This window comes from Gigantopelta aegis, chromosome 4 (assembly GCF_016097555.1).
Source record: "Gigantopelta aegis isolate Gae_Host chromosome 4, Gae_host_genome, whole genome shotgun sequence".
Taxonomy (NCBI): domain Eukaryota; kingdom Metazoa; phylum Mollusca; class Gastropoda; order Neomphalida; family Peltospiridae; genus Gigantopelta; species Gigantopelta aegis.
The window spans coordinates 63247208-63271464 of NC_054702.1; the positions used below are offsets into that span (position 1 = coordinate 63247208).

At 38.3% G+C, this 24257-nt stretch overlaps 1 protein-coding gene across 1 annotated transcript in view; it reads right to left on the reverse strand.

Moving 5' to 3' along the window:
- Positions 1-4088: 4088 nt before the first annotated feature.
- Positions 4089-24257, reverse strand: part of LOC121370901 (CUB and sushi domain-containing protein 3-like) — a 73943-nt gene continuing 53774 nt past the window's right edge. The window contains exons 7-8 of the mRNA XM_041496433.1: positions 6384-6560; positions 4089-5838 (exon numbers count right to left, since the gene is read on the reverse strand). Of these exons, the coding sequence (XP_041352367.1) occupies positions 5828-5838; positions 6384-6560 (188 nt within the window). The 3' untranslated portion in view covers positions 4089-5827. The remainder of the gene's footprint in view (positions 5839-6383; positions 6561-24257) is intronic.

Genomic DNA, 24257 nt, shown 5'->3' on the forward strand with positions numbered 1-24257 from the left:
GACGTGTGCGAACAGAATCGCTTTTTGACATTGATAATCATATTATTTTATTTTAAATGTGTATAAATGTAAAATATCTGTACATGGATCTAATAGCCTACTACTGGATTTAATGACGACACCTAAATACTGCGCTGAGTGGATGTACATGTACATGAATAGAGGTACGTTTTTAATTATATGTTTGTTTGATTATTTATTAAGCTGTTGAAGTCTTAGCTGGCAGTGCCACCCACCATGAAGGGGCGGGGGGGGGGGGGTGTGTGTGTGACCGAGGAAGACAATGCCCTACACCTACTCACCCCCGCTACTCTAATGCGGGCCGTAGGAACAACTTTGGGAATGGGTGGTGGTGGGGGGGGGGGGGGGGGCACTGACGGAGCGGGTACAAACTATATCAGATTTTGCTTACAATGGCAAACAATGTGAAAAAAAGCTCATAAGTGTGTGTGTGTGTGGGGGGGGGGGGGGGCGGTTCCTTCGTGCCTGTAATGTTTTTAATATATTAATAAGACTACAAGAAATGTTCGCGAGGTTAATTCAGTTCAGTACAGTTCAGTTTATGCCCTCGAGGGTATTGGAGGTGCTCACCTCTCCAAAGTTCGAAATGCCCCGAAAAATCCAGTGTTTAGCAGATGAATGCAATGCATGTATTGTTTTTAGTTGATAACATGTTTACAAAGGTCAGTTCAATATTTTTGTGGAAGATTGGCATATATACATGTTTGTGTACTTCTGAATACTGTAAGTACCCCTTTTAAGCGTTACACTCCCTTCCTAGAAAAAACGTGGATCCGACCCTGCTTGTTTTGACAACATAAAATTGCACTATTACTGCCAACTATCCACCAGCATCACCTGTGACCCCTGTACGATTTCACGCTGGGTCCGTCATTGCAGGGGGCGGGATGTAGACTCAGTGGTAAAGCGCTCGCTTCATGCGCGGTTAGTCTAGGATCGATCCCATTCGATGGGCCCATTGGGCTATTTCTTGTTCTAGCCAGTGCACCACGACTGGTATATCAATCTGTGCGATGGTGCACATAAAAGATTTCTTGCTACTAAGAAAAAAATGTAGCAGGTTTACTCTCGGATTATATTTCAAAATTACCAAATGTTTGACATGAGTAATAATCAATGTTCTCTAGTGGTGTCGTTAAACAAAACAAACAAACCGTCATTGCAAGTCCCCTACAGCTCCTCCATATGTTCATCTCCTAAGTTCAAGGTAAATAACTCTGTCACAAAATTGATATATTCCAGTTTTGACAGTTATGGCCCTTCAATAAATTTCCACGAGTCAAACTTGATCCTAGCCATAACTGTACAAATAGGGTAAATGCTAAAAAATGTGGAGCATTATCTGTAACTATATGTGATAAAGCTATACATAATAGGCATACACACAATTTCTGATTATTATTTTGAGGCTCTGCCAAAAAATAAAATAATAAAAGGCCGAAAAACCATATGTGGGATGGAAGGACAGACCGACGAAAACAAAATCTATAGCCCACTTTGATGGAATCATAAAACATAAATTCTCATATGGCCAACATATTTTTATTTTAATTCAGCACCTCAAAATTAAGTTAAAGTCTATATTGGATGAAGAAAAATCTCGTTCATGTCACATGGGACCTTCCCGACTCTTGAAATGTGTATCTGTGAAAGAGAACATAACAGCAAAACGGAATCCATTTTAAAATACACATAGAACCAGACCACAGTAAGATAAAAACGTCTCCATAGAAGCAAAAATGGCACTTTTAAACTGAAAAAGACACATTTTCGATTTTTTTCTAAGGGTCAGCTGGTTGCCTTGCCACCACCCCGAAAAATTTCCTTGTCAATAATTTACACGCAGTAGCAGTAATAGGGTGCCATTTTCCAGAAATGTTATTTGTGCCAGTATTTTTGTGAGGGATATGGTCCAACACAGTTTTAAAACCTAAATTTGGGATGCTGATCAATGAACTCATCTGTGCAGTAAGACCTTAAAGTATTAACAGATTTTGTCAAATTTGGTTTGAAGTCAATTTGATAATGCTGGGTATCTGAGAAATTACGTTTTATGTTTCAAAATGGCCAAAATCAAAATGACAGAACATTTTCTGATAAAAATGATTTAACTAGAATCCCAACGATGGTGTCCATACTGATTAAGGCAACTGCAATGTTTTCGTGTTTCAGTTGTTTATTGCGTTATGGTTTACAACGTGTTGACAATAAGAAAAAATCCATATATAATACTAATAGTACAGAACAATTACAAACAGTGGAATCACATAACAAACAGTCACATAAACTAGATATATAAAATATGATTATAATTTTTTGTTATTTATATAAGAAAGAAATGTTTTATTTAACGACGCACTCAACACATTATATTTACGGTTATATGGCGTCAGACATATGGTTAAGAACCACACAGATTTTGAGAGGAAACCCGCTGTCGGCATTACATGGGCTACTCTTCCGATTAGCAGCAAGGGATCTTTTATTTGCACTTCCCACATGCAGGATAGCACAAACCATGGCCTTTGTTGAACCAGTTATGGATCACTGGTCGGTGCAAGTGGTTTACACCTACCCATTGAGCCTTGCGGAGCACTCACTCAGGGTTTGGAGTCGGTATCTGAATTAAAAATCCCATGCCTCGACTGGGATCCGAACCCAGTACCTACCAGCCTGTAGACCGATGGCCTGCCACGACGCCACCGAAGCCGGTGCTTATTTATATAAAAATATAATATTACATGTATTTTATTCAACAGATCCAGCAACAATATAAAATGCTAACGATAACAGTCTATCAACAGAATTTAAGTTAAAACTGTTTGACACATAGTATTACCTATCCTTTTATATGGATGAAAAATATGGGTCCACGAAAACACGGATATTATCGCAAATATACACACAAATGTTCTGAGACGCTTACTCCCTGTTAAAAAAGACACACCGATATTCATGTTATATGAAGAACTAGGACGTAGACCACTTCAATTAATTATCCAACAAAGAATGATTAGTTTCTGGACTAGAATTGTATCTGGCAAACAAACAAAACTATATTTTATATTACATGAATTTATGTTACACGACTCTTCCCTAAATGGACACAGTTCATTTCATTTATTAACTTTGAACATTTACAGGTCATCAGTGTTACATACAGATACATGTATATATACAAGAGATGGCATAATTGTATAATGGAAGGTGTCGACATAAAAAGGACACGGAGAATATAAATGCTTGTGTATAAAACTGTATTAATAGAGACTATTTAACTGTTGATTCTCGTCTTTTAAACATTTTCAATAAATATTTTCCTAATTTACATACATATGTAATTCTTTTACATTGTTAGTTGATAGTATTTCTGTCAATTTAAACATAGATGGATGGATTCTGTAATATGTCCTGATATATATATAAAACTCTATAGTCGCTAAAAAAACCCAGAACAACATAATATTGTATGACACTCGTCCTCAATTTCACCTAAGTTACACAAAACACACAATCTTTTAGATCTACTTATGCTATGATAGCGACCAACTTCAATAGCTAAACTCTGTTCGTTTTCAACTCTTCGTAGCTGTTTGGTTGTAATGCTAATATGAATCAATATAGTTATGCAGATTCGGGCAAAAGCCAGTCTGTCCACCTACAGAAATGGGAGCCCGTCGTACGCATATGAACATGCATCAGGCATGTGGCCTCAGATTACAGTTATCTTCCCATTTGGTTGTCCAAAATCCGGAAATTTGACCGCGCAAGTAGTCTGCTGTTTGACTGTGATTATTTCATGGCAGACAGCTATGAAGTGGCAACTGTTTGACTGAAGTGACAGGGGATAGCATGTAGTTTGTAAACATGTATAACTTGTTGACATTGAAGACTTGTTTGTGGTAATTCCGGCCCATACAAAAGTAGTACTTTTTGTGTAAAATGGGTGTACTCCGGCCTGGTTTAGAGGGTGTGTCTGTTTAAACCAATATGCTGGGAGAAAGAGCTGGACAACAGGGGTTGTCCTTTTCAGGGTATGTGTCCCCCATGCAGGCAAAGGTACATACAAAACTTCACGGGACTGCTGATATTAATAAAAATGTTATAGCCACTAAGGCTATATAGAAACATATAGCGAAATTAATTGTGGTATGAGGCCATGTAACTCTTCCGCTTTTTAGCGGAATTCCACTTTAAAAAAAAAATCTTTTATCGTAAAATTAATCCGTGAAAATAGTTTCATACCCCCCCCCCCCCCATTTCCCTTTATTTTCAGTTTTTTTAAAATTATTGCACTTCCACTTTCTTAATTGCTGTTCGCTTACCTATAGACAGTGTAGCGCAATATAAGACTAATGACCAAAGAAATCGCTGCGCTTTTGTATGACAGAACATTTTCAGCTTTTTTTAAGAATACTAAATCGCATGCCTGATGTATGTATGTATGTATGTATGTATGTATGTATGGATATATATGTATATATATAGATCGCCTCGGTATGTATTATGACGCGGTATGTATTTTGGCGCGCTATCTTTAAATAGCAAAAGAAAAGCTATGACCTCAAATGCAGAACTTTATGTTGACGGAAGTATTTTTTATTGATATGATTAATGCAATGTTTTCAATTTGCCACTTTGCGGTCAGTATAAACAATTAAAAATGCCATGTAATTAAAAGTACTATTTTCCGTAAGCCACTTTTTTAACATACATAAACATCTCTCTATCTCCAAATTTTCTCAATGAATTTTACTCACCTGCTGCACGAAACATTGTTGTCTGCTACTATTGAAATAAACACAAGGCAATTAGATCATCTCTACGTCAATATATTTCTATGGGCGTCCGAATGAGTCTCCTGTACTTATTTTATATGCAACGCACACGAATATATTGGATCAGGATTAAACGACGTTCAAGTGCATATTACATCTTAAAATATTATCTATTTCACATGAAATGTAAAGTGGACATTGTTTTGAATAATAAACAAACAAAAAAATCTAGAATGGCTGTCAAATGTACTCCCACCCTATCAATGTACAAATAGTGACTATGTTTGCACTGGGCTATATGGTTTAGCCTACAGGTGACAATCTGGTTAAAATGTATTTTAATTGTGTTATTTTTGACGTGTATTATTAATATGGAATTTATGGACCACCACACATCGTTTCCAGTTGTTTGGAGTTGTTCTTCTTGAATATTGGTCATTCACAAGTTATCTGGATGTTCCGCGTCAAAATACATACCGCATCAAAAAGGTTAGAATATTACAGTATGCACATGTAAGCTAAAACGTAAACTAAAAATCTCACTATATATTGAATTTAATGTTTATATTTTAATGATATATACACATTAGGTTATGTCTCTGTAAATAATAACAAAAAAAACATCGTTATTTTTACACTACGCAAGATGTTGCTTATCTGCGTCAAAACCCATACTGTGAGGATATATATATATATATATATGAATCTCAGTCTCGGTCCCGATTATGTTTCAGTTGTAATTTTAATTTCGTAAAACGTGCACTTAAAACAATAACAGTCACAATAAAGTTAAGCTAATTTAAATAAAGTTACATAAAATGAAGCTTTGTATCAATATGCAAATGCGCGAAACTGTCATTGATTAATTCTAACTCGTATAGGATGGAGTATACTTCAACAGTAAAAACAGAGGACGGGGTTTCTAGTTGTTGAATTACAGTTTGTGTGATACAATCTGATAAGACTTCATGTGGACACCTCTCAATAAAACGGCTTCATCACTGAAGGTCTGGTCGACATAGTTTTCGTCAATGTGAATCTGTAAATAAAACAACGTACTGTACTTTTAAGTCTTTGTTAAATTTCTTAAATACGCGGCATGTTATTTATATTTATAAGAATTGTCTTAACGTTAGGAATGTGTGTCTATGTATGTATGTATGTATGTATGTATAACTACGCGTAGCGTGTGTGTGCGTGAGTGTGTATGTATATATTTGTATGCGTGTATGCTTGCATATGTGTACGCGTGGGCAGGTTGCTTTTTATCCGAATTAAAAGCCCGTATAATTTTCCCGAACAACTCCATCGAATTTGCTCGAATGCGAAGATTTGCCGCAGCAGTGGTGGTGGTGGTGGTTATGGGGAGGGGGGGGGGGGGGGGGGGCGTAGTTGACCTGTAGTTTTACCAGTCATACGTTTATATTTGTTTGGCATCTATTTCACGCAGAAAATTACATCATTACCGTAACGAGTAATTTACAGAAAATGAAGCATTGTAAAGCCAAACAAAAATGAAATATGTGTACTTCAAACTGTCATATTCCACTATGCTATCTAGTTAATACGTATAGTTGCACAAACCTGTGCAGTTCAACATAGGATCAGACCAGAGGCCGTTGTCCTGGCATGTTGAAGTGTTGAATCCACTCACATAGTCATAACCATCTGAACAGGAATAACTGGCAACAGACTGATACGTGGTAGTGTTGAATTCGACCTCTGTTTCAGAAAATATAAGCGGCGTTCCACAATCAACCACTGAAACAATGCAAAACATAGTTTATCATCTCGTATTAGTAACACACCTTTAGTCTGATACTCCATTAACACATTTGTTTTATTTTAAAAAGCAACATCACCATTTAACAAATGGTAATGTATGTGTGTGTGTGTGTGTGTGTGTGTGTGTGTGTGTGTGTGTCACTTCTCTGTCTCTGCCATATACTCGAATTTTATAGATTTAAATACAGTGTACAGGCGCAGGTGCAGGGGTGAGGGTTGGTTCCCTCCAAGCCGCTGAAGCAAATTTTCTTTTAAAATATTCCTGCACACGTGCCTAGTGTATATATAAACAAAGTAAATGTAATTATATTATATATACCTGAGTGTATACTCGTATAACTATACAAATGATGTATTATTTCCATGAATATATATATATATATATATATATATATATATATATATATATATATATATATATATTGCACTTTGGTCCTACGCTATTACTCAGTTTCACGCCCTTCGACGATCTTCAGATAGCTGACACTGGTGAATAGATTGCAGGATTTTTATGTACTGCGGTTGCGTGGTTTAAGCTTGCTGGTGTGACGGCATTTTGAGTATATATATATACTCTGTCTAAACCGGATTCACTTGGGACCGATGAAATGTGCCGGTTTGGACAGAGTGCCGGTGTAGACTGATTTCGTCCAAAGTTACGGTTCCTGCGATATATTGATCAGAAAATACCAACGTAATTAAAACGTCATATTAACCAAACGTTTGGCCTATGTGTAAAACATCTGTGAAAGCAAGGCTAAGCAATGCTTGTTTTAGTGATTGGTATAAACCTGAACGGTATTTGCGTTTTTAGAAACCATTCAAATATTCAAAACTTGCTGTTGACTATTCGTTTGCTCTCTACAGAAATATTGTCCTCGTAGAATTACCGGTAACAGGTACTACATATTTGTATATCTGATACTGTCTGTCTTCCGATCTTGAATTTCAAAGCTAAATATTTCTTTTTACACAAAGGATTTGATGAAAATTCATAGATTAATTTCACTTTATGTTCGATGGAGAGTTCGATACGTTGCCGTTTTTTTTTCGCTCCGCCATTGCCAATCCAGAAAAACAATGCAAAACGGAAGCGTCATTCACATACACATAATAACTCGATCCACATCCGTTACAACAGGTGTAGTTCATTGTTTATTAAGCTTTGAAAGACCTAGGTGTCTTAAATATTGGGGAACTGCCGTCATTGTTTAAAAGGTAACCACTGGCAGACAGTTGAGGTAAGATCGCATGCCGGTGTAGACAGAACTGATTACTGAATAAACGATTCTTTTGTCCTTGAATTTGCATCCGAAGTCCGGAATAGACAGCATTCGGTGTAGGCAGAGTTTTGTTCCTAATAAATTAACGGTAGCTAGACGGGACTTTAAAACTACGCCGGTTTACACAGAAACTCGGTTCAGATACCGGTTTGGACAGAGTCCACTATATATATCCAAACCGGATATATATTTATATATATATAAAATGTAAAACAATGATTCAAGCTCCCCCATCTTCTTTGACCTTGCTTTTGTGTCCGGTAACAATAGACCAAAAATAAAGTCCTATAAGCATGGGCCGTAGGCCTCAGTCAGTATCGAATTATTGGGTCCATAAAACATGATGGTCAATAATTGATAAGTATATAATGAAGGATCCTTATTACATACAAGGTGTCATAAATTGAGTATTTTACGTAGTGATCTGTATTATACAAGTTGTTTTATTCACAGCTATGATATCTAGTTAATAAATGTAGTTGAACACACCTGTGCAGGTCAACGTTGAATTAGACCACTGTCCGCTGGCTTCACACGTTGAAGTGTCGAATCCACCAAAATAGTCGAAACCAGTCGAACAGGAATAATTGGCAATAGACTGGTACGTGGTATTGTGGTATTGCATCTCGGCACCAAACACTGTATTCGGTGTCCCACAATCAACCGCTGAAAGAACGTTAAATAAAGAATACTACACGAGTGGCCTTTAGATACCATTTATCTTACAACCTTAGAAACAAAACTATCGTTTGACAAAGGGATTTGTGTAAGTTTTATTTAACATTAAACAAGGTACTGAAAAGCACTGTACAAATAGTATTAATTATACTTTGACAGGTAATGAAGCGGTAAATACTGTACGAGTTCATTTTGAACATTCATTTTGTTAAGTATGTAGGTGAGAATTGCTTTAACGTTCTTAAAGGGACAGAACCTGTCCGTAAAAATGGACACCAAGTTTAGTTAATCTACAAACCTGCAACACACGTTTGGATATGGTTATAACAGAGAGAAGCTAACGTTTGTGATGTTTAAACAGGGAAATACCGTCAAAAATAACTTGAGCTGGTTTCATTAACCATTACATCTTAGACGAACGTGCATTTATAAAAACTAGGGTATGTCTCTTTAAGGTCAAAACGCATTTGTTGATACAAATGTTGACAGAACCAGTGTACAGAAAATGTAAAGGAGAGGGAAAGGGGAGTTAATGGCAGATTATGGACAATTTGGAATAACATTTTGTGAAGATAAGCCTGGATAAAATGTTTTAAAAAACATTGCCTACACAGCAGAACATCTATATTCTTTGGATAATTTTGGAAGGACAATGCACATATAAATAAGAGAAATATAAAAGGATCACAATATTTACTAATGTGGAGAAACAAATTGACATGGAGGAAAGGAATCCAGCCTGGTGGTTCAGGCTGTTGGATCGAGAAGCGATGTGGTATTCAATCTGTCAACATTTGTATAGTCCGTTTGCGTGAAGAGGGAACCGATAAGTAAAATGAATGAATAAACGTTTAACGACACCCCAGCACGAAAAATAAGGAACCGATAAGTAATGCTAAAACTTATACTAAAACGTATTATTGAGTTTTAAACCCATACCAACTCAAAACATATTTTTTACTAAATATATTTTAGTAAATAAAAAAGTTTCTTAACAAACTGCCATCAAATTATACAGATCAATCTGATTTTTAATACACGGGTGAAGACAAAATGCTAGAACAGCCTTGGCTCATTTACACATTACTTGTGATGTGTTTCTGGTCGTCCTCGTGTTTGTGGGTCTTTTTTGTTTCGTGTCAAATTTATATTTGGTCGTCCTGAAGCATTTAAAACGAAACAGAAAGGGTACGTACTGAAACTAGCGTCAGAGGCTTTGATAACAAAGGTATGAATAAACGTGTTACGTCTGAGTTTACGTTTCATTAAAAAGAAAACCTGTAACATTAAGAGAGACGGACAAAGCACAGTGTATATGAATACATCTGTGATTTGGTACGTTTCACGTTAATATATTTTGTTTATCCTGCAATCACTGTATATATATTGGCAAGATATGACTATTATTGAGTTATTTTGTACCCTAGTTACGATCAGCAATGTAATGCTGACCTGTGACACTACAATGTAAAGGCTTGATCAGACCGAACTACGACTTCGTGCGATGGAGTGAGATTCTAGATATCTATGGTTGTCCCCGAGTCGGAGACGATATTACAATCTTAGTTGTGTGGTCACATTGGAAACGATGAGTTTGCGACGCATCTGAGAAAATCATAGTGAAAGCGTACGACATCGTACGACCGTCGTACGAGGTCGTACAACTTCACTACGATTGTCTGCCGAGAAGCTGACATCGTAGGAACACGATTAAAGTCGTACGATGTCTTACGATCCCACGTGATGTCGCACAACATTGTGGAAAGGTCATGGGACGTCTTTCAATAATATTTCCAGGTGAGAACATGTGAAAATGTCGTACGATTACACATGATTCACCCGCCCCACCCCTCCCGATGGTCCGCGATCACCCGAAATTCACCCATTACATCGTAAGTGGTCGTATGACGTCTTAAGGCCGGTGTGACCGTAGCTTAAACAAATATGACGTTAAAACACAACAATAAGAATAAATAACTTTAATATAATATATTTGGTATTATGAAAAAAACATTATTTGAATAAGAACTGTTTTGTGTTGGTGTATAGATATTCTAGGCGACAAGGCAATCAATACGCGTGGTCACCGTAAAGTGTTCATTTCGTTTAGTATTCTCAGTATGTATGAGAAATAAAATAATCGGTTACTGTGTGTCCTTTTGAATATTGTAGGTGCTGTCACGGGGATTCTATAATACCCGTAACTGAATAAAACACGATTATCAAAATATCTCTCCTAACTGTATATCTATTAGATCTCTCTGTAACGGGCGGTTAAACTCTAGTATGGCTCGTCTAGGTATGATCAGAGATACGATCTTATATAAAGTATATATTATTATAGCACGTTAGTTCACTAGAAATACAACAAAAACACAATACACTTTGGAATCTGTATTAACCTACGCTGACAAATGTACAGCCGTAGTAGTTAATTAATAACAACAATAATAACAACCCAGAACTGATCACTTAATTAGTTAATCTCTAGGTGTCTAGTTACACAATATGTGAATCACTTCACCGTGACAGAACACCCACACGTGTGATAATTGAGAAACGCTTCTAGGAGAAGTTAATTAATAAGGGAATTACCACTCTATTCCTAACTGGTTAATTTTTAATTAACCCATACTACTCGTTCAGTAACGTGTGATAATTGAGAAACGCTTCTTGGGGAACTTAATTAATAAAGGAATTACAGCTCTATTCCTAACTGGTTAATTTTTAATTAACCCTAACTACTCATTCAGTAACCTTGTAACACAGAATTAATACTGGTACCTATCACAATAAAGACAATAACCTACAGTTTACCTAGGTCTTCTAGGATGACTGGCTAAGCTTTATATTACCAAATACTCGTATAAAATATAGAACAGTAAGACTACGATTTACTTCGTCAGATGACCGAAGACACTGTCTAAAGAATATTGGTATAATACAGTATTAAAATATTAAAAGTCACATCAATCACATCAAGGTTATACACAGAGCAGAAATAAAATATTTACCAGTCCAAACGGACAACGTTCCCGGGAAGCCTTCCTTTTCTGGTTCTCCTCGATATCTCTAAAAACTAGCTATTTATTATATAAATCAGAATTCGCCTGGGGGTACAAGGCGGTACCTCCCCCTATCATCTGATATTTCCACCGCGACCAAGCGGTATTATTTCTCTCTGATCGTCAGACTTACTGACGCCATCGTCGCCAAATCACGGTTGTAAAAACCGCACTCGCAGAGGTATTACGTAACTACTCGCCACATGGCTCCGCACCTGGGCTAAGAGTGTACGGTCGCGCGGAGGTATTACGTAACAATCGCCCATCTGGGCTAAGTGCAATTAGAACTGCACACGGCCTTCTAACACAATTAATATCGCCACAGGCGAAAACAAAAATTAAGAGCATGTACCGTCACAGGTGCCCTCTTTAGATGTTGTATCCCCTCCCTAAATATTGGATGTGCCTTTTGTAAATGTTGAACCCATCCCTAGAAAAATCGTCTGTCTGCTTGTTACGTCACTAGAAGATAAGGACGGAAACCTCGCTGCATTCGCCATTCTAACCTGCACAGGATAAATCCGATATCTCAAGACAGTAACGAGTTATTCTCTCTCTCTCTCTCTCTATATATATATATATACAGTCAAACCTGCCTTCGCGGCCACCTCCATATGGCGGCCACCTGTCCATGGCGGCCACCCTGAGGTCCCCCCAATGAATTTTACTATATATTTTACCTCTATATGGCAACCACCTGCTCAACGCGGCCAGCGGCCACACTTTTGTCATAAAAAAGCGAAAATGAACCTGCTATCGCGGCCACAATTGTTTTTAGTGCAAGTTATAAAGAAATGTCGGCAATCGTAAAAAAACCCGTAAGATGTTTTTGTTGATATAACCAATTGGCTTGATAAACAGCGGTCCTTTAAAGGTCGTCGGTCGCTTAGCTGTGTTCGTTAATTAACAAGTGTTTTTAATCTGGATTAACGGTGCGATGTACTAGTCATCGGCGGTGGTCATTAAACGCAGTTGATAAGAGGGTATCTAGCCTAAAACAACTGGAGTTAAACGTGTCAACTCTAGAAGGAATTTAATACTGCTGCAGTTTATTTCTGATATTTATTTTCAAAATGCCACCTAAACCCAGTAAGCCGATCGCGTTAACGTTTTTGCACATGTATATGGCTCCTTAATAGTTCTATTGCAACATACGTGTAATTGTTTTCAAAAATTCGGACTTATATATGACCTGCATACGGCGGCCACCTCTCTGTGGCGGCCACTTTTGTCATGTCCCACGAGTGGCCGCCATAGACAGGTTCGACTGTATATATATTACCTTCACATGTCATAGTGTCACCAGACCAGATTCCGTCGCTAGTGCATGTCAAAAAGGAGGGTGATCCACCTGAATTGTTATAGCCTTGGTCGCATTCCATACCCAGGACAGAGCCAAATGTTGTTATACCGGTGGTAGAAGAAACGACCAATACCCTTTCACCAAGCGTAGGAACACCACAGTCAATTGCTATGAGAAAATAAAAATCAAGCGATTAAACGATCAGACTTACGGTTGGTAGGTAGTCCCACTAGGTTCACATTAATAGAAGAAATGTTACGACTTTAATTCAGTGATCAATATATTGCGACATGCTTGTAAACCAACCTATACACATGAACATGGCAGACCATTGTCCATTCTCTTGACATTGTGATGTGTTCAAACCACTGCAGGTCAGATTGACTACTGAACCGAACACCGAACTTTGATATAAACAGTTAGTATAGTTTGGAATTGCACAGACAACCACTCCAATGAAATACAGAAGCAATATGGCAATAAGTCACATCCGTACACACGTGAGTCTAGTGAACAGTTAAACAAAGACGTATGGTTACAAACTACTTCCACAATGATGTACATTTTATTTGACATTATATTAACAAAACTGTTTCGAATAGTTGAGTGGATTCTGTACACAGCTGTATAGTATCATCATGATCATCGATAAACCGTTACGTTTGAAAGCTTCAATAAAGTATTTATGGTCAGCGCACACCTACCATCGAAACAGTCGTGTCGACGCTATCGCCGATTGCCGACCGATTATTAGTCGGTTAGTCTGTGCTGGACAAAGAAGCGACAGTCGCATCTAATCTGCAGTGTTTAGATCGTCTATTAGAACTTGCGTCACGCCGACAAGATCGTCACATCTAATATGCAGTGTTTAGATAGTCTATTACAACATACGTCAGGCCGACAAGACCGTCTCTTCTAATCTGCAGTGTTTAGATCGTCTATTAGAACTTGCGTCAGCCCGACAAAACCGTCACATCTAATCTGCAGTGTTTAGATATCGCCGACAAAACCGTCAAATCTAATTTGCAGTGTTTAGATCGTCTATCAGAACTTGCGTCACGCCGACAAGACCGTCACATCTAATCTGCAGTGTTTAGATCGTCTATTAGAACTTGCGTCACGCCGACAAGACCGTCTCATCTAATTTGCAGTGTTTAGATCGTCTATCAGAACTTGCGTCACGCCGACAAGACCGTCTCATCTAATCTGCAGTGTTTAGATCATCTATCAGAACTTGCGTCACGCCGACAAGACCATCGTATCCAATCTACAGTGTTTAGATCGTCTATCAGAACTTGCGTCACGCTGACAATACCGTCTAATCTGCAGTGTTTAGATCGTCTATCAGAACTTGCATCACGCCGACAAGACCGTCTCATCTAATCTGCAGTGTTTAGATCGTCTATCAGAACTTGCGTCACGCCGACAAGACCGTCGTATCTAATCTGCAGTGTTTATATCGTCTATCAGAACTTGCGTCACGCTGACAAGAACGTCTCATCTAATCTGCAGTGTTTAGATCGTCTGTCAGAACTTGCGTCAGGCCGACAAGACCGTCTTATCTAATCTGCAGTGTTTAGATTATCTATTAGAACTTGCGTCAGCCCGACAAAACCGTCACATCTAATCTGCAGTGTTTAGATCGTCTATTAGAACTTGCGTCACGCCGACAAAACCGTCTCATCTAATCTGCAGTGTTTAGATCGTCTCTCAGAACTTGCGTCAGGCTGACAAGACCGTCACATCTATTCTGCAGTGTTTATATCGTCTATTAGAACTTGCGTCACGCCGACAAGACCATCGTGTCAACTGGTGTGTGCTGAATGTACATTTTAAAATTGACTGTCGACTCGACCGTCGTTGTCGGCATCCATCGAGAGATGCGCTGAGCATTAGTCTTTATAACGTTTTGTTCGCTATGTCTTGTTCCAGCCTGTTGGATGGTGCATATAAAAGATCCCTTACTACTAATGAAAACATGTAGCGGGTTTTCTCTCTATGACTAGACGTCAAAATGACCAAATGTTTGACATCCAATAGCCAATGATTAATAAATCAATGTGCTCTAGTGGTGTCGTCATACAAAACGAACTTTGTTCCCTCACGCTTTTTGTTTTCACCTTAGTCCGAGATATTTGCGTCGTAGGATCAAATGACGTCAGTGAATCCATTGTTTTATTTTCTTTTTATTCAACTATTGCACCGCGACTGGTATATCAAAGGCCGTGATACGTGCTGTCCTATTTGTCAGAAGGTGCATATAATATATATAAAATGTAGTGGGTTTCCTCTAAGTCTACATATGTCAAAATTACCAAATATGTTGACATCCAGTAGAGGATGATTAATAAATCAATGTGTTCTAGTGGTGTCGTTAAGCAAAAGAAACTTTAACTTTTCCAACACCCTCGCACATGCACATATATTATATAATATTTAAATACAGTAAACGTATTATATATTCTTGAGTGTATAGTCATATAATTATACAAATGATGTATTATTCTTTAGTATATATAATCCTAACGTAAAGCAGTCATTCAAGGCCCACAACCATGACCTTCTTGTGTTTTTGGGGACAATAATAAAAAAAGGGTTTATAAGCTTGGCACCTTGCCTACGTTTTGAATTAGTTCATAAACGTAATTATATATTGCCTAACGGAGGATTCATATTACATTGAAGTCTCTCAAAACCAGACCATCAGTAAACAGGAATTCCCTCAAAACCGAACGTTTTTCATGGTCCGTTTTTAAATATCTGTGCAGGAGAGAACCTCTCTAAACCGGATCCCTCTTAAAACCGGACTTTTTACTTGGTGCCAAGCGTGTCCAGTTTAGAGGAGTTTCACTGTATATGGTGTGATAGAGTATTTTTTGAACTGAGCACCATCTATTGATGTATATGGCACTGTATATATATTTGTTTACACCACTATGCTATCTAATTAATACGTATAGTTGCACAGACCTGTGCAGTTCAACACCGGATCAGTCCACACTCCACTGGCCTGGCATGTTGAAGTGCTGGATCCACTCTCATAGTGGTAACCAGCTGAACATGAATAATTGGCAACAGACTGGTATACGGTAGTGTTGTATTCCGTCTCTGCTCCAGACACTGTAATCGGTGTCCCGCAATCAACAACTGAAGCAACAGGAAACTATGTTATCATTTTTTAGAAACAAAATTATCATTTGCTACTCCATGTATACTATTGCTTGATTTGAAAAGCAAATAAAGTAACATGGTCGAACTCGTCCCGTCAAAGAAAGACCAACATTTTCAATAGATTTGTTTTCTAAAGGCTCATATAAACTAGATGCGTGTGGTCCGGTTACAAAAAAAATAAATTAAAAATCGAAATACATTGGTTTCAATGAAAGCGTCTAGACTGAATGCGTGCGGTGCGTGCGTGCGTCTGAAAACGCATCGAGCCATCCACAATGAAATAATCGTATTTGTTTTATATATGGCTACAACGCAAGCCGCAGACACATCAGACGCAACAGCCGGATCGCACGCACGCGCCGCATCCAGTCTATATGAGCCTTAACCCAATGGACGTTTTACATTTGAGACGAGTATTAGACTCAAACTCCCCCATCTTTGACCTTGCTTTTGTTTCCGGTAACAATAGACCAAAAATAAAGTTCAATAAACATTGGCCGTAGGCCTCTCAATATCGAATTTGTGTGTCCATAAAACGTGATCTATTACCCTCACTGATGGTCAATAATTGATAAGTATATAATGAAGGATCCTTATTACATACAAGGTGTCATTAATTGAGTATTTTACGTAGTGATCTGTATTATACAAGTTGTTTTATATGATATCTAGTTAATAAATGTAGTTGAACACACCTGTGCAGGTCAACGTTGAATTAGACCACTGTCCGCTGGCTTCACACATTGAAGTGTAGAATCCACCAAAATAGTCAAAACCAGTCGAACAGGAATAATTGGCAATAGACTGGTACGTGGTATTGTGGTATTCCATCTCGGCACCAAACACTGTATTCGGTGTCCCACAATCAACCGCTGAAAGAACGTTAAATAAAGAATACTACACGAGTGGCCTTTAGATACCATTTATCTTACAACCTTAGAAACAAAACTATCGTTTGACAAAGGGATTTGTGTAAGTTGTATTTAACATTAAACAAGGTACTGAAAAGCACTGTACGAATAGTATTAAAGGGACATTCCTGAGTTTGCTGCATTGTAAGATGTTTCCGAGTAATAAAACAGTTCTACGATTAAAATTACATATTAAATATATTTTCTTGTTTAGGATATTAGTGTCTGTATATTCAATGTGTTTCTGGTCGTATTAATATTTGTAAGAAACCCAAACTGGATTTTGTCTTCAAATGATTTCGTACGTACGAAAAAATATATTTTAGGAATTAAAATGAAAGTTAACCTAGTACAAATATTAGAACGATCAGAAACACGTTTAATTTACAGCCACCGATATTTTATGCAGAAAATATTATTTGATATGTAATTACAATCGTTAAAAAGTATCTGTCTATCGATAACATCTTAACAATTTAAGCAAACCCAGGAATGTCCCTTTAATTATACTTTGAAAGGTATATACTGTACGAGTTCATTTTGAACATTCATTTTGTTAAGTATGTAGGTGGGAATTGCTTTAACGTTCTTAAAGGGACAGAACCTAGTTTGAGCCCGTAAAAATGGACACCAAGTTTAGTTAATCTACAAACCTGCAACACACATTTGGATAAGGATATAACAGAGAGAAGCTAAAGTCTGCGATCTTTAAACAGAGAAATACCGTCAAAAATAACTTGAGCTTCTTTCATTAACCATTACTTCTTAGACGAACGTACGTTTTTAAAAACTAGTGTATGTCGCTTTAAGGTCAAAACGCGTTTGTTGATACAAATTCTGACAGAACCAGAATGTGTACACAAATTGTGAAGGAGAGGGAACTTAGATTATGGACAATTTGGAATAACATTTTGTGAAGATAAGCCTGAATAAAATATTTTTAAAATATTGCCTACACAGCAGAACATCTATATTCTTTGGAAGGACAATGCAAATATAAATAAGAAAAAGATAAGAGGATCACACTATTTAATAATGTGGGGGAAAAAACCCCATTTTGACATGGAGGAAAGGAATGCAGCCTGGTGGTGCAGGCTGTTGGATCGAGAAGCGTCGCAGTATTTAATGTCAACATTTGTATAGTCCGTTTGCGTGAAAACGGAACGGATGATAAGTAATGCTAAAACTTACATTAAAACGTATTACTGAGTTTTAAACCCATACCAACTCAAAACATATTTTTTACTAAATATTTTTTAGTAAATAAAAAAAGTTTCTTAACAAACTGCCATCAAATTATACAGATCAATCTGATTTTTAATACATGGTTGAAGACAAAATGCTAGAACAGCCTTGGCTCATTTACATATTACTTGTAATGTGTTTCTGGTCGTCCTCGTGTTTGTGGGTCTTTTTTGTTTGGTGTCAAATTCATATTTGGTCGTCCTGAAGCATTTGAAACGAAACAGAAAGGGTACGTACTGAAACTAGCGTCAGAGGCTTTGATAACAAAGGTATGAATAAACATGTTACGTCTGAGTTTACGTTTCATTAAAAAGAAAACCTGTAACATTAAGAGAGACGGACAAAGCACAGTGTATATGAATACATCTGTAATTTGGTACGTTTCACGTTAATATATTTAGTTTATTCTGCAATCACTGTATATATATTGGCAAGATATGACTAGATAAATTTTGTATTTTCGGTCACTGAGCAAAAATATAGCTTTTTTGGACGGAGCTATTTTTACCCTAGTTATGATCAGCAATGTAGTGCTGACCTGTGATCATACAATGTAAAGCATTGGTCAGACCGAACTACGACTTCGTGCGATGGAGTGAGATTCTAGATATCTATGATTGTCCCCGACTCGGCTACCATATTACAATCTTAGTTGTGTGGTCACACTTGAAATGATGGGTTTGCGACTCATCTGAAAAAATCGTAGGGAAATCGTACGACATCACGAGGTTGTACGACTTCACTACGATTGTCTGCCGATAATAATAATATATTTGGTATTATAAAAAACATTATTTGAATAAGAATTATTTTGTGTTGGTCACGGTAAAGTTTTGAAATGTAAGCGTTCATTTCGTTTATTATTCTCAGTATGTATGACAAATTATTGTCATGTAAATGTTGAACCCATCCCTAGAAAAATCGTCTGTCTGCTTGTTACGTCACTAGAAGATAAGGACGGAAACCTCGCTGCATTCGCCATTCTAACCTACACAGGATAAATCCGATATCTCAAGACAGTAACGAGTTATTCTCTCTCTCTCTATATATATTACCTTCACATGTCATAGTGTCACCAGACCAGGTTCCGTCGCTAGTGCATGTCAAAAAGGAGGGTGATCCACTTCCAAGCTAACTCTCGATGAAGCTGCTCGCTGTCGCCTGTGCTCTCGACTTGCCACCCCACCTGGGGGGGTTGATTGCAAGCTTTGGATCACTGCTGGAGTTTCGCGTCGCGTACACCGGGTCACGGGCAACCGTGACTTTGGTTTACGGCGACTCGGACTCGCAGAAGAGGAAGGGAAGAGGACGGAGGAAGAAGAAACGTGCGCCAGGAGCGGCTCAGGGGGGAACAAAACTGGCGGCTCAACCGCCAGCGGCGGTCCCTTCTGCGTCTCCGCCCCCGGCTCGGCCCAAGACGAAAGGACCAGCTCATCCGGACCCGCCGTCAACACCGAGGGATACTCTCAACGCGCCGATGTGCGAGACGCCCGCAGACGGACCTCCATCTCCCTCTACGTCACCGCCTACACGTAACTGGCCACTGTCACCAGTCTTGCCAGTTCGGAAGGCGGCGGTCCGGGCAGGAGCCGTTGCGAAGAGGAAGGCCGTCGCTCAGCCGAGCGACCAGCCTGACAAGGCAAGACCTCCACCTTCACAGGCACCGTCCCCCTCCGACTCGGAAGCCGTCTGGAAAGTTCAGATCGGGAAAATCAGGTCCGGCTTCCTGAAGTTCGTGCAGGGGGACACCTCGGATCCGGCATCACTGATGGGCGGACTAGTGGAACCAGAGCTGAAAAAACTGCCTGATGGAAGCGCTTACGAGCTACACACCATCAAGTCTACAGCTGGCAAGACGGGGTTGGTACTAACTCAGCGCCGAGAAGGAGTCTACCGACAAGCGGTCCTAGTTAGAGAGATGGATAGCCACACCATCCACAGGATCGTCAAGGCCCTTTTCGGCAACGACTACCGGAGTGTTATAACCATCCTCGCCGACCAGAGATGGAAGCACTTCATCCCCGCCTTTGCCGGTTCTCCGCTCATCAGTTCGCCGTAGGCCAACCTCCACACCCTAACGGCCTTAACGAGGCCACTCACGTGGACATATAGATTGGACTTTAAACATTTAGACCTTCGTTCAAAATTTTATGTCGAAATTACTTTTCTTTTAAATATTATTAAATAGTCCGATCCTTTCTTCTTTCTCTTATTTATTTTTGGACTGTCCTTCTAAAATGCTCCAAATTATATAAATATTCGGCCGAGCAGTCAATTCTTTTTATTTTTGGCTTGTAATATTTTTTTATTGTTATTTTTTTTTTTTAAATTATTCTATTAACCTTTTTACTAATTGCTATTTTCAAAATTCTGCCCATTTTCAACACTAACCCCCCCCCCCCCCCCCCCCCATCCCGAGTCAGGCCACCGATCTTATCGGAGGTCGGACTCGGGATGGGTTTTTGTCGAAACCCTAGTGGTATATGGGCACGTTAAACTAGTTATCATCATCCACCTAGGTCGCATTCCAAACTCAGGACATAGCCAAATAGTGTTGTACCGGTGGTAGAAGAAACGACCAATACCCCTTCACCAAGCGTAGGAATACCACAGTCAGTTGCTGTGAGAAAATAAAAATCATCCATTTTTGTTTTTTTATGGTGTAGCGGTTAAACGAACAGACTTAAGGTTAGTAGGTAGGCCCACTGGGTTCACATTAATAGAATAAATGTTACGACTTTAATTCAGTGATCAATATATTGCGAGATGCTTGAAAACCAACCTATACACATGAACATGGCAGACCATTGTCCATTCTCTTGACATTATGATGTGTTCAAACCACAAACATAGTAAAACTGGCTACTGCAGGTCAGATTGGCTACTGAACCGAACACCGAACTTTGATATAAACAGTCAGTATAGTTTGGAATTGCACAGACAACTACTCAGTGAAATACAGAAGTAATATGGCAATAAGTCACATCCGTACACACGTGGGTCTAGTGAACAGTTAAACAAAGACGTACGGTTACAAACTACTTCCACAATGATGTACATTTTTTTGACATTATACTACAAAAACTGTTTCAATAGTTGAGTGGATTCTGTACACAGCTGTATAGTATCATCATGATCATCGATAAACCGTTACGTTTGAAAGCATCAATAAAGTATTTATGGTCAGCGCACACCTACGGTCGAAACAGTCGCGTCGACACTATCGCCGATTGCCGACCGATTATTAGTCGGTTAGTCTCAATCTAATTAAAATTAGCTCCACTATTACATGTGGATCTCACAGCAGCCCGTTGGAGGTCATGTCCAGTTGACCTTCATTCGACCAATCAAAATCTTACTTGCAAAATCATGCCAGTGATTTGAAAAGAATTTGAAAACATTCGGGTTTATGCCGAGGGTATACGAAATGATTCAGGTGAATTACGAAGTATGCCGGAAACTAATTTCAATATAAAATGTTATATAAAATTCGTTTTAAGACGAAAAACAAAACCGTGATGGTATAGCCACAAAATCGATTTATACTAGTATACAATCCAGCGTTTATTACTGCATTTTCCCCCCTGTTTTTTCAATGTTGAAATAGACCAACAAGTTCGCCTATTGCATTAATAATCTCGACCGATATTTTTAGAATTTGTATGCTCCCGAATAACGTTATAAAAGGTGAAGTGTAATTGGTCGATATTTAAATTGTTAATTATAGATGAAATGTCATCAGGACATCGGAGTCCACGCAGTGCTGTTAGATCTACTTGTGAGACCTGTTTGAGCTGGACAAAGAAGCGACAGTCGCATCTAATCTGCAGTGTTTAGATCGTCTATTAGAACTTGCGTCACGCCGACAAGACCGTCTCATCTAATCTGTAGTGTTTAGATCGTCTATTAGAACTTGCGTCAGGCCGACAAGACAGTCTCATCTAATATGCAGTGTTTAGATCATCTGTTAAAACATGAGTAACGCTGACAAGACAGTCTCATCGAATCTGCAGTGTTTAGATCGTCTATTAGAACTTGCGTCAGGCCGACAGGACCGTCTCATCTAATCTGCAGTGTTTAGATCATCTGTTAAAACATGAGTAACGCTGACAAGACCGTCTCATCTAATCTGCAGTGTTTAGATCATCTGTTAAAACATGAGTAACGCTGACAAGACCGTCTCATCTAATCTGCAGTGTTTAGATCATCTGTTAAAACATGAGTAACGATGACAAGACAGTCTCATCTAATATGCAGCGTTTAGATCATCTGTTAAAACATGAGTAACGCTGACAAGACAGTCTCATCTAATATGCAACGTTTAGATCATCTGTTAAAACATGAGTAACGCTGACAAGACAGTCTCATCTAATATGCAGTGTTCAGATCATCTGTTAAAACATGAGTAACGCTGACAGACAGTCTCATCAAATTTGCAGTGTTTAGATCGTCTGTTAGAACTTGCGCAGGACGACAAGACCGTCTGATCTAAACTGCAGTGTTTAGATCGTCTATTTGAACTTGCGTCAGGCCGACAAGACCATCTGATCTAAACTGCAGTTTTAACATCGTCTATTAGAACACGATTAACTCTGACAAGACCGTCTCATCATATCTGCAGTGTTTAGATCGTCTGTTAGAACTTGCGTCAGGACGACAAGACCGTCTCATCTAAACTGCAGTGTTTAGATCGTCTATTAGAACATGAATAACGCTGACAAGACCGTCTCATCAAATCTGCAGTGTTTAGATCGTCTATTTGAACTTGCGTCAGGACGACAAGACCGTCTGATGTAAACTGCAGATGTTGGTTGTGTTCATAATGATGTTATTCATGATGATGATGACAATGATATGATGATAGTACTAATTTATTATTTATAATGTTAAATTAATGATGATGATGATGATGACGACGATATTGATGTTTATAATGATAATTATAATGATGGTGATTATGATGGTGACGATGATGATGTTGATGGAGGTGTTCATACTGATAGTGTACACCATAATGACTTACTTGTACAGTTTATTAAAGGGTCTGTCCAGTTTCCGTTGGCTTCACACGTAGATTTCACCGTTTCATTTCCGAAATGATATCCTGTTACGCATGCGTACTCAGCCACAGATTCGAATATGGTTGATGTAAAGTTTACCACCGTGTTAATAACTTCGATGGGGGCTCCACAATCTATAGCTAAAAAGAGTTTGTATGAAACATGTTATCATCAAGACAGGTAATATTTGGTCAGAATGGATTATATACACATTAACTGGCGTTCTAGTGATATTTTGTAAAACATTTTATTAACACAAACAGAATTGGTCTATATATCTTGAACGTCATTTCTGGTTGTCATCAACTGCCGATACATATTTATCAATTTTGTTAAATATTAGTGTTGACAACGTGAATTTATTTTATTTAAAGGAAAAAAGAGCTTGATAAACGACGATTACCTTCACATAATATGGTTGGCGCTGTCCATTCTCCGTTGGCTTGACAAGTTGTTGTGTTAGATCCACTTACGTAATAGTAACCGTTTAGACAGCTATGTTGTGTTGTAGATCCGAGCAGAGTTGAGTTAAACGAACCTCTAGCTTTACTATTGGTGGTGGGTGTCCCGCAGTCTGTCACTGAAATATTAACAACTTTAATAAACAAAATATCAGGGTATGTATAAACATGAAACGGGACTGTTAGAACCGGGAGTTATGACAGTGGTTAGTGGTGGGGTACGTGTCCCCACATGAGGCCCAAAACATTTACCATTTTCGTTATACAATTTATAAACAAACAACTTGTACTTGTGCCTGCCCCACAATCCCCAAACTCTGCATGTATCTCCCACTTCACATACACAATGTCTCTTATTGATCAGATTACAAAGCAAAATTTTATTACGGATCGATGTGATGTAATCAAAATATAACATTAAAAAACAACAACAATTATTGCCACTACATTTTGTAATGGGTTACATAAAATGAAATCTGTTAGTTGAAACAAAAAT